This window comes from Melanaphis sacchari, unplaced genomic scaffold (assembly GCF_002803265.2).
Source record: "Melanaphis sacchari strain LSU unplaced genomic scaffold, SCAv2.0 Contig7_pilon_pilon, whole genome shotgun sequence".
In the NCBI taxonomy this organism is placed as follows: Eukaryota; Metazoa; Arthropoda; class Insecta; order Hemiptera; family Aphididae; genus Melanaphis; species Melanaphis sacchari.
The window spans coordinates 489207-502534 of record NW_020271560.1 but is presented as its reverse complement, the minus strand read 5'-3'; the positions used below and the strand labels follow the sequence as shown (position 1 = coordinate 502534).

General features: G+C 24.9%; 4 protein-coding genes across 5 annotated transcripts; 1 reads left to right on the top strand and 3 right to left on the bottom strand.

The window, feature by feature from the left end:
- The first annotated feature begins 742 nt into the window (after positions 1–742).
- On the top strand, positions 743–4718 carry LOC112601704. The gene is made up of 4 exons (XM_025349447.1): positions 743–1397; positions 1785–1980; positions 2057–2237; positions 4135–4718. The coding sequence occupies exons 1-4, from the start codon at positions 1144–1146 to the stop codon at positions 4656–4658; spliced, it is 1155 nt and encodes a 384-aa protein (XP_025205232.1). The 5' UTR covers positions 743–1143; the 3' UTR covers positions 4659–4718.
- A 1077-nt stretch (positions 4719–5795) lies between these two features.
- LOC112601788 (dynein light chain Tctex-type 1-like) lies at positions 5796–6907 on the bottom strand. Its single transcript, XM_025349566.1, has 3 exons — positions 6581–6907; positions 6124–6289; positions 5796–6019 (listed from the first exon to the last, which is right to left on the bottom strand). Exons 1-3 carry the CDS (start codon positions 6599–6601, stop codon positions 5871–5873), a joined length of 336 nt encoding a protein of 111 aa, XP_025205351.1. The 5' UTR covers positions 6602–6907; the 3' UTR covers positions 5796–5870.
- A 1624-nt stretch (positions 6908–8531) lies between these two features.
- Positions 8532–9183, bottom strand: LOC112601843 (DNA-directed RNA polymerase II subunit Rpb4). The gene is made up of 2 exons (XM_025349660.1): positions 9002–9183; positions 8532–8934 (listed from the first exon to the last, which is right to left on the bottom strand). Exons 1-2 carry the CDS (start codon positions 9095–9097, stop codon positions 8614–8616), a joined length of 417 nt encoding a protein of 138 aa, XP_025205445.1. The 5' UTR covers positions 9098–9183; the 3' UTR covers positions 8532–8613.
- Positions 9184–9768: 585 nt separating this feature from the next.
- LOC112601738 (solute carrier family 25 member 46-like) lies at positions 9769–13271 on the bottom strand. Of its 2 annotated transcripts, XM_025349499.1 has the most exons (7): positions 13182–13271; positions 12913–13050; positions 12689–12792; positions 11728–11906; positions 11591–11647; positions 11121–11266; positions 9769–10562 (listed from the first exon to the last, which is right to left on the bottom strand). In XM_025349499.1, exons 2-7 carry the CDS (start codon positions 13037–13039, stop codon positions 9943–9945), a joined length of 1233 nt encoding a protein of 410 aa, XP_025205284.1. In that variant the 5' UTR covers positions 13040–13050; positions 13182–13271; the 3' UTR covers positions 9769–9942. The 2 variants fall into 2 exon arrangements, with proteins under 2 accessions (XP_025205284.1, XP_025205283.1); XM_025349498.1 differs by lacking the exon at positions 13182–13271 and having other exon boundaries at positions 12913–13140.
- Between the last annotated feature and the right edge of the window lie 57 nt (positions 13272–13328).

The following is a 13328-nucleotide window of genomic DNA, read 5'->3' as shown; positions in this document are numbered from 1 at the left end:
AATTCAAATCTTATTTCTACTTTATTTTAAGCTTTTCTCTTCACTTTTATAACTCACCAATAAAATATCAAAAATTACATAATGAGTATCACTTATGTAATTTTGTAAAATAATACATAATTTTAAAATGAATATTTTTTATTTTATTCTTACATTTTGTAAAATATAAATTATATTTAACAAGCATTGTTGACTGAGTATTTTGGCGTTCTTTAAAATAAAGGATCAATTAAAATTAAAATAATTAAATTTAGTACGTCTGCATCGACCCAGGACAAATACCCAAAATGTCCTTGCATAAATATGGCCCTGGCCCTTGGAGACATAGAGTTAGAGTAGTAGGACAATTAATTAGTAAGGGAACCAAATATATTTGGGAACCTTGTGCTTATGTCACAGAGATCTGAGACTTGTGTACTAATCATAGAATAGTATAAAATATTACTATATAGTACAAATCAGGGTCTGAATGCATAGTGGTAACTGGCATGCATTGAAAAAATAATTCCTCTTCATTCTAATGCATTGCTTCAAAAATATTTAAAATACGCATTAAAAAAAAAAAAAGGGGGTACCTAAATAATTATTTAAATAAATATTTTAAACAATTATTATTCTTTATGTCTTATAATTGTGATTCACGATGTTGAGTTCATCATGCTGATCATAATTCATAATTCATAACATTCAACATTGAGTATACTCTGTGATAAGACGTATAAAATAATAATATGTGATAATAATTAATAATAATTGTTATGATATATATTTTAATTTTTAACCTATTGTACTTAATAGTCTAACGTCAGTCTCTAAGCCCAAGGTACTTATTAGTTATTACTTAGGTGGAGCCTCACAGGATGCAGACTATGGTCCTTACTTAACACTTATTAGTTATTACTAGATATAATAATTAATTGATCTTTTTTGTGCTTCGTTTAACACTTCTTCACTTCTCAGGTCAAGTGACGAGACTCGAGAATAACGTGATCTAGTGATTATTGAATAAGTCCTTAAGTTATAACCAGGTTCTTTTAGTAAGTCTTGTTTCATTCCTTTAATGCTTGTTCGTGTTTTCTGTGTCTTATCAACATCGATGGTGTATCATACAAAATTTTAAATAACGACAAGACCACCAAAAACATGTTTTCTAGAAAAATACTGTTTTTTAAAAACGTTATACAGCCGTCAGTAATCAGAACTTATAGAAACGTAAAGGCAAAACCCGACAGAAAATTCAAGAACAATGATGTCAAAGGTAACCCTGGAGGAAATCGTATGTTGGCCATGGTTCTGGATGGTGAAACTCCTGACATATCTAATGTGACATTAGAAGACATTGAAGATGGTGACAATGATATGCTCAATTCACATTTGTTTTATGATCAGCACATGAAGTAAATTTTATTTAGTTACATAATTTACAAATTATCTGATTGTTTGATGTTTACTCTTATTGAACTGTTTAATTTTTTTTTTTACTTTATAAAATTGAATTAAATGAAAAATTAATTACCTAAATGTTTCAATTAATTTCTAAACTATATGATTAATCAAAAATATAATTTAAGTTTTAACTACATAGTCTTACTTATAAAATTAATAATAATATCTTCTAACTTCAATGTTTATTGACTAATAAATTAATATATTCAGTTTATGATAGCTATTCTCAAATAATATAATTATGTGTAGGTACTTTTAGTTTTAAAAAGTACAATTGTATTTATGTATTTTTGGTAAAAAAAAAATGTATTTATTTAATAATATTTTTTCAATTTTAGGGAAATTAAAAAGCAAAAACAATTTAAATCATTTCAGAATATTAAACGAAAATATTTCAAAAATAATATAGTGCAACCTAATTTTTTAACATACTTTGAAAAACAACAAATAAAAACTTTACATGATAAATCGCCTAAAGAATGGAATCCTCAAACGTTATCAACATGCTTTCCAGCATCACCAGAAGTTATTATTGTAAGCAATTTTGAATATATTTTATCTAAACATATTTTTATTAATGAATGAGTCAAATTTGTATTTTAATTTATAGAAAATATTGAAATCTAAATGGGTATCAGATGAAGGCCAAAAAATATTAAGGCATGATAAATTAGTACAGCAAAATTGGGAAAGTTTTCGTAACGGACTTTTTAAAGATATTTTATCTGATGAATTAAAAAATCACTTGGCAAAATTTTCAGATCGACGACCTACATTAATTACCCTAGAACGTAAGTAATTAAGTATCACTTACCAATAGTTGTAGGACACCTATGATCATATTGAAAAAATGAAAAACGCAGACAGTTTGTACTATTTCAAATAATAAAATGTAAATGGTGGCAGTTTGTACTATTTCAGGTAATAGGTAATAAAATGTAAATGCTGGACAGTTAAAAAATTATATTTCACATTATTACTATTATTTTATTATGTAATCTATAAATCGTCTTTAATATTATAATTATTGTTACAGGAAATAAAAAAATAAAAATTATGATTATTAATTTTAAAGTATAAACTTAAAAAGTAAATGTGTGGCAAATTATCTAAGTAATTGTTTATTATTTATAGTTTTATTTTCATGTTGAGTATAGGCTTCATGCATTTATTTTTTTGCACGTTTCCGTTTGTTTTTTGCTAATTTTTTTCCAAGTGACTGCCACATTTGTCTAGTTGCAAAGACTATAAAACCATCCAAAAACTTGGATTAGCTGATCCAACCAATTTATTGAATGAATTATTTCATCTCTCGCTAAAATTATTTGTCCTATGTGATTTATTAATTGTTTGGTTTCTGATATTCCATATTTGAAGATGAAATTTAGATATACCATTCTTTATATATGAAAGAAATATGAATGTTTACATATGAGTATGTACAATCAAAATATGAAATAAATGGAAGTAGATCTTGAGAAAATGTTGCATACATATTAACTGTTTCATTAGGTATTTCTTTAATTGGTAAAAACACTAATGATGTTATTTTACACTCTTTTACAATTTGTTCAAAAATGTTTATTTTCATCATTCAAAGTGTCTGCCACTAAATTTCAACAATTTATTTTTAACATATTAGTGTCTGCAGTATGCTATTTAAACAATATACAGTACTAAGTGTCTGTTTACCCTTACCAGTAGGTACATTTAATTAACATTTTATATAATAAACATTTATTTAAAAAATATAATAAAATTTTGTTGATTAGAAAAGATAATTTAGGCAACATTGTAATAACTTGATATAAGGCAATCTATGAGGAATGGCGTTTCTATATTTTTAGTTAAATATCAGTTTTTTAAATTATATGTGCTTACTTAATATACATTACCTGGTATTCTTGTTGTATGCGGTCTATCGCACACTTGTCATCTACCACACATTTTCCTATGTCATATGTGGTCTACCACACGTTCAAACACTTTTTATCTACTAATGATAATTTTCAATGATTCGATGGCAATAACGATTAAGTTTTATCTTAACGATGTGATTTCTATATCAATAATAAAATACCTGCTATAATAAAACTTGGGTCCTGCCAAAATCGTGACTGTAGTTGTAAATGTATAAGATATCAGTTCGGTTTGTGCTGTAATACCTACGTGATCCATTATTCTTCAGTTTATTTACTGCACTTTTTAACATTAGGTTAGCCATACATTATGTAGGTATAAATAGTATGTTATAGACTGCATATGACGCAATGGCATAACTGAGGGCCCACAGACCTCGCGCTGAGGTGGAAAACATAGTAATGTAGGACCTTTGGTTATAGGGTTATATTTGGTATAACAATATTTTTGGGGTCCATTTTTTATTTTTGCAGGGGAGCCCAAATTTTTTTGCTATGCCACTGATATGACCTATAAAAACATGTGTGGTAGACGGCAAATGTGCGGTGACCGCATACGACAAGAATACTCATTACCTCAATAAAACATTTGGTTAACAAAGTTTATAGACAAAAATGTTAGTTATAGTCCTTATTTTTTAAATTTAACTAAAATAGCATAAATATATGATGAAATAATATGTTGAAAAAATAAACATATATTTTTATCTGCTTTTTGAAGTTTAAATTTAAATATATTTTAATGATTATGGATTATCCTATTTTACAGAAGCTGAAGCTCATATTCCTAAACTAGCTGCAGATTATTTAAAACCCCGGGAATTTGGACAAATAATAACTAGTTACCTTGGTGAACCTAAAAATCCAATTAATGAACCAATTCAAATTGAAGCTAAAGATAAACCAAACATTGAGATGATTTATGAAAACGACACAAAAACTAAAAGTAGGAATAGACATTTTACATTAGATGAATTTAAAAATGATTCACGAGAAGAAGACTCTTTTTCATTTTATACTACACCACAAATATTGTCGACAAATAACAAAAGTGTAGATGTAGAAAAAGTTGAAGCTAGTTTACAAGAGAATACAAGAATTATTTCACGCAAAGAAGTTTCTAATTATATTGATACAATAAATGATTATCCACTTGCTATTCGAATACCCAAAAGAGTTTGGAAAGAAGGATATGTATATAGAGTTAATGATTGTTTTTATGATGATAATGGAGACTTTTTATATAGAGTTCCTGGTTTAGTTAAAGATGAAGATGGACAACAAGAGCAATAATAATATTTCATTGATTTGATTTATAATTATGTTTTTAATATTGATATAAATATATATTTAACAGTATTTATGTATAATAAAAATAATTTAACTTTACTATGGCGTTTAAAAAAATTGTATTCATTTAATAACATGGCGAATGCCATAGAATATTAACCCTGTATTACATTAAAAAAAAAAAAAAATCACTGAATAACAATGCATAAAAGTAAAAGCATAGCCTCAATATTCAAGTAAATTATACATCTGTATAGACCAAGTCGACAAATTTATGGGAGGAATGTCAGAATTGTTGATAAAACACATATTAATTGTTGGTTATAATTTAAAATTAATTATAGAATTTATTATCAATGAGTGTAATGAAATTAGAATACTGCAAATAATAGTTTATACACTATAATAAACAAAAGTAATTAGTTGTTTTAAAAGAATAAATACTCAAATTATTATTAAGAAAAGTTAATTTATAAGTGCAACTTAAATAACATGGAAAAAAAATTGTATTCAAAAATAAATAAAAATAATTTTGTGTTTTTGGTTAAACTGTGAATCCTTTACTTATTTAAATATTATTTCAAAGTAAATTGTAAATTATTTATAATCAGATAAGATGCTTTTAAGAGTAAGCCTATACTAGTATGTACTACATAGTACAAATTTAATGTAAATAGTAATGAAAAAAAAAAAAAAAAAGAGTACAGTAGAATTAACAATATATTTTTTGGCTTTAAATTATTTTTTATGTTAATAAGACTTTGGAAACGAGTTAAAAAGCTATTTATTATTACATACAATATTCTAAAATAAATTACAATTAGTTTATCAAAAAAAAAAAAAAAAAATAGTATAATACATTTTACATTTAAGCTTTTTGTTAAAATATGGCTAATAATAAATAATAATTGTACATAATCCTTATACTTTTAACATAAAATAAATATCAAAATTAATTTATAAAATAATAGCAATAATTAGAAATGACAATTTTTATTAATACATTGTTATTTCACTAGTTATTAGTTAATAATGTTTTATCAACCAATAAATATTTTTATATCACATAATTAAATCTAAATCAGTACTCTGATAAAAGTAGTAAAAATCAAAAATAATCTATTGTAAAGTGACAAAACTAAAAATGTAAAATTAATTTTTTATTTAATGGTGTTAACATTTAATTATTTTTATATAGAAATTGAATATGGTTATTTAGATAGCTAGGCCAAAAACAGATACAATAACATACATAGTTTTGTTTTCCCATCTTACTGTACAACTACCATCTGTCAAATTATCCCAATAACATGAACTTGCTGCATGAAAACCAGCGCCGTTCTTTTGCATGATGGCACATGTTACTGCCAAAAAGAAAAAAAAACATGTATAATTAAATTTAATAATTATGTTACAAAAGTTAAAAAACAAATAATTCAATACATTTGAAATAATAATTCTTCATTACCTATATATTTAAAAGGTTTGGCCAATTTACAAAGTCTTGTTAGGCAATTTTCAACTACAGAATCTGTCCATTTATTTACCATAACTTGTTGATATAATTGACTGCCAATTGAATGTTCAATTGAGTCCTTAATAATATCACTAACTTCATCCACTACAAAAAGAGTCTAAAATAAAAATGTTATGATTTATAATATATAATAAAAATGAATTATACAAAACAATATTCTAAATTTGATTACTTATGAAGACAGATATTTAAGAAACCACTTATTTTTTTTTGTCTACAATAAATGATTAATAATCATTTTAATTCAATTTTAGTAAAATGTATGTTGTTACATTATAATTGCTAATTACGCGTAGCGCATTTATATATATTTACCATGAATTAGATTTAAAAAATATCCGTTAATATACAAAACAATAATAATAACAATATAATACATGAACTTTACCCCTTCGTTTGCTTCCACCATCGTTTTCGGCTTGAATTAAATAAATATTTTTTCAATGTTATAAAAAAAGGACAAATGGTTTGACTAAAAAAATAGGTGTGAATCAATTGAATTTATACGTTGTCAAGGCAATAAAATATGGTAAGTAATATTAATCGTGTCCTCCACACTAATATGAATGTGAAATCAAGGAACGCATAAGTAAAGAATGTAACAAACTATTAAATTAATAGCTGAACGTACATAGAATAGATAGATTGATAGTAGATACTATGTAGGTAGATAGAATACGATACAAAACAACTTATCATCATAGACCTTTACGGTATAAGGTCTATGGTTATTACTTCTTATGATAATAAAAACTTTTTTGTATCAACTACTTCCTTTACTTATCAGCTATGCAGCAAAGCAATAATAAATACTGCCGTATTTGGCGGTAAAATTTAAATGTATGATGGTTTTTTTCCCTTAAAGCTTGTATCTGCAATCTACATAATATGATATAGTTACATTTATCATTAATTTCAAATTTTTAATTTATCTACTTACGTGACAAATAATGAAACAATGTATTTTTATAACCTAACCTAACGAAATGGTTGTAAATCGAAATCATAGCTATTAACTAGTGAAATAATGGGAAAAATATACTTTCCCGCAATCCTTCTTGTGAGTAATGTCATATTTAAGAAGTATTCTAATTCCTCGCATCACTAAACTAACCAGCATAAAACCATCACTAGAAGTTTCTGAACCTCTTGACCTGATTGATAAATTTAGCCCTTTTTAGCGCTACTCTGAACTACATTTCCCATGAGCTAAATGTGATATTTTAAAACCATAGAATAAAAGAAAATTCATAAGTAATCATATCTCTCAGAAAGACAAGCTTTTTAAATCGAAAATAAACTGAATACTACTTCAAATAGTAACGATTTACAGAAGACTATATCTTAACATCAAAAAACTAACAAATTTACAAGTTGAAATATCAAGTAAAATTTTTAATTTCAGGCTAATTGAACTTTTCTCTCCCATATGCTATCAATGTATTGAAATTGTCTAATTGTTAACATTATTTGTAACATATATAAAGTGGATATTACTGACAAGATTTTGATGAAATTTATTTATATTCAAATGTTCTAGGTAATGTATGGCAACTAATCATAATTAATTAATTATATTTAATAATATAATTATTAAATAGTAAATTATTTTTTGTACTATTGAATTAAAATTTAACATGTCTATCATAGAAATCTGCTCATTGTCATGGTATTTCAAACTCCTATTGTACAACAGAGTGGTATCTAACTAAAGTTGATATTTAAGTTTTTTATATTTACAATATTTTTTTGATATCAAAAATAAAATTAAACTTAAATGTGGTTGTCATGCATGTTAAACTTCACCACATAGAAGGTACATATTACAAAATATAATACAAGTAAAAGAACTTTTTGTTAACATTATGAGAGTATTTTAAAATTTAGGATAAAAGTGTTTTCTTATTCATCATCTTTAATTACCAAAACATAAAAAAATATTAAAATATATAATTGAATAAAAAGGATTTCTAAATCTAAATTTCATCAATAGTTTGTTAGCAGTTACCAAATTTTTCTAAGTGATAGTTTATAATATATACAATATACATTACACAAAAGTAGCATAAAGCTGGCTAATTTTAACAATTATTGAAAGATAGTTTATTTTACATTATGCGTTACCATTAAACATTTTTACTATTTTCAAGATGAAATACATTATGTAGTGATATTTACTTAAAACTTATAATTATACAATTATAAGTTAAAACACATATAAATAAAGTTAAAAATACTATTTCAGACATTTTTCTGAGTTACAGAATGAACTATAGTTATAATACATTTATTAATATATATATTATATTATATAAATATTTTTAATTATTAGAGAAATTATTTAAAAATTTCACACAATTAAAGTAATGGTTTGGCATAAATACATTAACATTATTCTTTTAAATGATTGGTAAAATTTAATTAGTACTGAATACTTAATTTAGCTTGTATATCATCTAGAATTTGTTGTAATTCATCATCGTCAAATCTGCCTTCTAAACTGGGTATAAGTGATTTAGCTTCGTCAGCGAGTTGAGGACATAAGTTACCAATTGACGCTAGTTCAAACTTGTGCAATTTCTTGCCGGCAAGTAAATTCCTTACAGCAACAATGGTTTCTTTGTTTTTGAATTTGGAACATTGTTCTGTATACGTCAGTGTTTTGTTAAATACTTCTGAAAATTCTTGTTCTTCTTCTGCACTCTCATTTTGGTTCTTGCGAAATTTCAACAACATATTAACCTAGAATCAAAATTAGATTGTTAAACTTGGAGATAAAATGTACTATTTATAAGTTAAATGGGCTTACTTCGGAAATAAGTAAGGTTTCAGCGTTTTCAAATTCTTTAGGAAATTGCAAAAGTGCGGCGTCTTCGTCTACAGCAGTGTTCATATGTTGCGCCATGGTGAAGAATGAATATTGATAAATAAAACACAGCGGTAATTTACAACCCCAATTTAAATTATTTATTTAAACTTTGAAGATCTTAGTGTTTATAGATTATATGAAAATATAACTTAAAAATTAAAATTTAATATATTTATATTATAATCTTAGTTTAAATTTTTAATCATAAATTTATAATATCAAAAGATAAAACAAATGAAGGTGTTGCCAACATGTTTTTTCGATATAAAAATTATTGTATCCTTTTTAAGTATTTCGATGGCGCTTTATAATATGACTACTTGTAATTTCCATAAATCTTATACGTTATACTTTATACTATTTACTATTTAGTATTACTCATAAGGTAATTTGAAGAGTGCGAAGAAATTCCAATTCCAAAACATATTAATTTGTTCAGTATTCTTTAGATGACAACATTTTTATTTTTAAACTTCTTCAACATGAAGAAGTAGTGTACAATAAAGTATATCATTTTTTAACTTATTGGAATTATTCTTTATTTTTCTTAACACATTAATCAACTTGTATCTCCTCAAACTAGTAGTACACTAAGACAATTCAATGTCTAATTTCTGTGTCCATCTCCCCCTACTCCCGTTGTCTCAAGGATGGTATTCAAATTTATCTATAAATTTACCTCTTTATTGTTTATTCTTAATCAAGAATTGTTTAAGTCAATCTATAATAGTTAATGCATATAATCTAATTACAATAGGCTTAACTTCATTCCAGTTATAGCTGTTATTATAAATTATATAGAACAATTGTTTAAAATTTAAATGACTAAAATAAGTGCTATAATGTAAGCATAACAAATTAAAAATAATCAAAAACAAAATTTACATCATAAATGAGGTTGATCGCATTAAAGGTCTGAAATCTGGTAAGCTGGATTGGTCTTGTGTATTAATTGGATTATTTGGTTTATTAATTAAAGTCTGTGAAGATTGATTAGATGATGTTGAGGCATAAGCATCAATTACTTTTACAAGACTAATTTTCACTACTTTATACAACATAACTATTAATGATGTTTGAAGCAACAATGCTCCGAATCCCTTAAATAAACCTAATCGACCTTCTTGGGCTACAGTTGTTGTCAAACAGTCTAGTGGTCCTTCATAACCAGTCAAAATTGGCATTACAGAAGTTCCGGTATCTAAATTATCAATAATAGTTCTTGTGCCTTGCAAATAAAGGCGATGCATAATTAACTCCAGAGGAAAAAGAACAGCATCACTTAATGCAGAAGCTGTTAAATCAGAAACTGCTTCCAGTCGTTCATTAATAGAAGATGAACAATTAGAATCTTTTGATACACCTTCAGTCTGGCAGATACGTTGCTCATACAAGATTAATGTGTGTTTTACACTTTTACTGACTAATATATTAGTTATGTATCTTAAAACTCCATATGTTACTGTGGGTACAACTATAATCCAGACTGGCAACATCCGACCTAAATCAATAAACATGGATCAAAAATTAATAATTATAATTATAATATAAAAAAACGATAAATAAACTTATGATTTATTTTAATTTTAAAAATTCAAATTATAAATATATTAAAATAATATAGCTAATGTTAAAATTTTTAGAGTAATATACAAGTAGTTTATTAAGACTGTAAATATGAATATTTAATAATGAGAACAAATAAAAGAGATTGTTAGAAAAAACAACATATTTTAGTACTTTATAACAGCATTTTATTATTAACTTAATTGAAAATCAAAAATAAACTCTAATATTAATTCAATGAAATGTACTCCGAAAGTTTCATTTTAGAGTCCAATTAATTCAAGAAATGTATTAGTTTAATATTTTATTTTTTTTAGTGACAAAAAGGTCCAAACTTTTCATTTAGTACTTCGGTCACATATTTTATAAAAGTGAACATTTAAAAACAGAATATTTAAGATTTTTACATTTTGGGAAACTGTTAATATTTTGTAAAAGATATTGACTTATTATTATAAGTATTTTAAGTTAATAGATTATTCATGTAGCATACCTTTTTGAGGACAGTTCCATTGTAGAAGTCTGATAAAACCTTCTTTAAAGACATCATAAAATGCAGTTTTTTCACTAGCAATATTACTTTGAACAGTTTCCACTAAACATGCTGAATAAAATGGAGTGATAATACTCAAACTCGCACTGAAAAAACAAATAATTTATTAAATTTTTCCATTTTAGCAATAAGTAAGGATTGGATGTTTATGTACTTCAAATAATTTAAATATTTTTGCATTTATACTCTAAAAATTAAAAAGATATGCATTCAAAATCATTTCATATGCATACTTACTAAAAACACACAAAAAAAATATAAAATAATTAAATACATTTCTATATCTTGATAATTATAATTTTTTTGGTAATAAATATTTTAATATTTTACAGGAAAAATAAAACTATCAATTTTGAGTGCATTAAACTCTTTTCCTTTGTAAAAGTTAATTATAATAAAGCCATTATTACCATTTTAATAAAATATGTTTTCCAAAACTTTTTGAACTATTTACAGAATTAGTGTCTCTGAAAAATATTGTAAAATTAAATTCAAGTATTAAAGATTATACAATTATAGGTATCAAAAGTAAACTAAAATAATTTACTTTGGTAAATCAAAAAGTTCTGACAATAATGCTTCAATCGCCATTGTTATCCCTTTAATTAGTAAAACTGTTCCAAATCCTTTCCACAAAACACTAATTCCTTGACTCTTGACCAGTCTATAAACTACTGGAATTAATGTAAATGGAACAATATGATAACGAGTTGATGCATAATGTAACTGAAACAAATAATAGTTTTATAATTAATTACCAATTAATTATAAATTATACATAGATACTTCATCTACACAAATGAAAAAATACTTTTTTAAAAACAATGCATTTGCTTATGTGCACTCTTGTGAGATACTGTTTTATTCTTAACTTTATATATGCATGAATAGATTTAGGTTATGAGGATTGTATACCAGTATGAATATAATAGTTTAAAATAACTTTTGTTGTATAGTTGCTTGAGATTTAAAAACCATGCGTATGGGATTCGGTCAAAAAAATTTAAAGGCTTATTAAAATATCAGACTACCAGACTAAGACATCTTTTAAAATTATACTTATTTATTAGATATATATATGTGTAAAAGATAATGTAGGTACATAATTTATAACATTCTTATTTGTAGGAATTGATTGAGAAAAAAAATTAAAATATAAACTCATTAATAACTTTGAGGTTGCATATAAAAAATGATCCACTTCATTAACGTACTAATCACATTAATTTTTTATTATTCTTATTTATAATATAAGTATATTGGCTGATAATTTTATCAAAATACATTGAATAAAATGGTTTTTTTATTAAGTAAAAAGTACTTTAAGTTTATATTAGTGAAGTAGCAAATATAGTATTTTTAAAGATACTAAATTGAATTATTTGTATGTTGGATATTTTGGTCTTACAATTCCAGTATATAAATCTTAGTAGGTTACACTGTTAAAAAATAACTGAAATTAAATCAAAATTATTTTAAGTTGAAAATCAAAATTAAATGAGACATACCTGGCATTGTCTTCGTAATACAATAAATGGATAGCTCACAACATGTTGTAATATTAGACATGTTGGTTTTATGCATTTGTTCACGGTATCATTGACTAGAATATCTAAATAAAAAACATCAGAAATGGAATATTACTCATTATTTAATGTATCTACCTATTAAGGTACTTATTAATTAATTTTAATTATGAAATATATTTTGGCATAAATTTAAAATAGGTAACCTTTTTTCTTGGACATTTCTATGAGTGTTTCACGGTGTTGTCGTCTGATTATTTCAGTGTCATTAAAATTCGGTGATGAGGGATGTTCTGATATACTTCTCGAGGGTCGGTGTCTTTGAAAGTCCATATTGAACGATTCTAAACCAGCCATAGTAAACAATAATTTAAAATACTCAATCTATAAGTCAATATACATTTTCCAAATAGTAATAACAAAAATTATTTGAATGTAACCAAATGAATCATAAAAAAATTAAATAGCTAATAACCAGTAATAGCCAATAGGTACTCCAAATACTCCGATATACCGATCTCCAAATCACTTTATTTTTTAACAGATGATAAAAAGTAAAAACTTTAACACTGATATTATGTACATTATTATTTGTGTTTAGGATTCAGATATTATCACTTGT

Excerpts from the sequence above, each read along its gene's own strand:
- LOC112601843 (XM_025349660.1), bottom strand. The coding sequence starts at position 9,097 with ATGGCGCAACATATGAACACTGCTGTAGACGAAGACGCCGCACTTTTG. Across the intron at positions 8,935-9,001 it reads AAACCTTACTTATTTCCGAA|GTTAATATGTTGTTGAAATT; the intron begins GTAAGCCCATTT and ends TTTTGATTCTAG.
- LOC112601738 (XM_025349498.1), bottom strand. The coding sequence starts at position 13,063 with ATGGCTGGTTTAGAATCGTTCAATATGGACTTTCAAAGACACCGACCC. Across the intron at positions 11,267-11,590 it reads AAACATATTTTATTAAAATG|TGCGAGTTTGAGTATTATCA; the intron begins GTAATAATGGCT and ends TTGTTTTTTCAG. Across the intron at positions 10,563-11,120 it reads ATGGAACTGTCCTCAAAAAG|GTCGGATGTTGCCAGTCTGG; the intron begins GTATGCTACATG and ends TTATTGATTTAG.
- LOC112601788 (XM_025349566.1), bottom strand. The coding sequence starts at position 6,601 with ATGGTGGAAGCAAACGAAGGG. Across the intron at positions 6,290-6,580 it reads TGGTGGAAGCAAACGAAGGG|ACTCTTTTTGTAGTGGATGA; the intron begins GTAAAGTTCATG and ends TTTTTATTTTAG. Across the intron at positions 6,020-6,123 it reads CAAACCTTTTAAATATATAG|TAACATGTGCCATCATGCAA; the intron begins GTAATGAAGAAT and ends TCTTTTTGGCAG.
- LOC112601704 (XM_025349447.1), top strand. The coding sequence starts at position 1,144 with ATGTTTTCTAGAAAAATACTGTTTTTTAAAAACGTTATACAGCCGTCA. Across the intron at positions 1,398-1,784 it reads TTTTATGATCAGCACATGAA|GGAAATTAAAAAGCAAAAAC; the intron begins GTAAATTTTATT and ends TTTCAATTTTAG. Across the intron at positions 2,238-4,134 it reads TACATTAATTACCCTAGAAC|AAGCTGAAGCTCATATTCCT; the intron begins GTAAGTAATTAA and ends CCTATTTTACAG.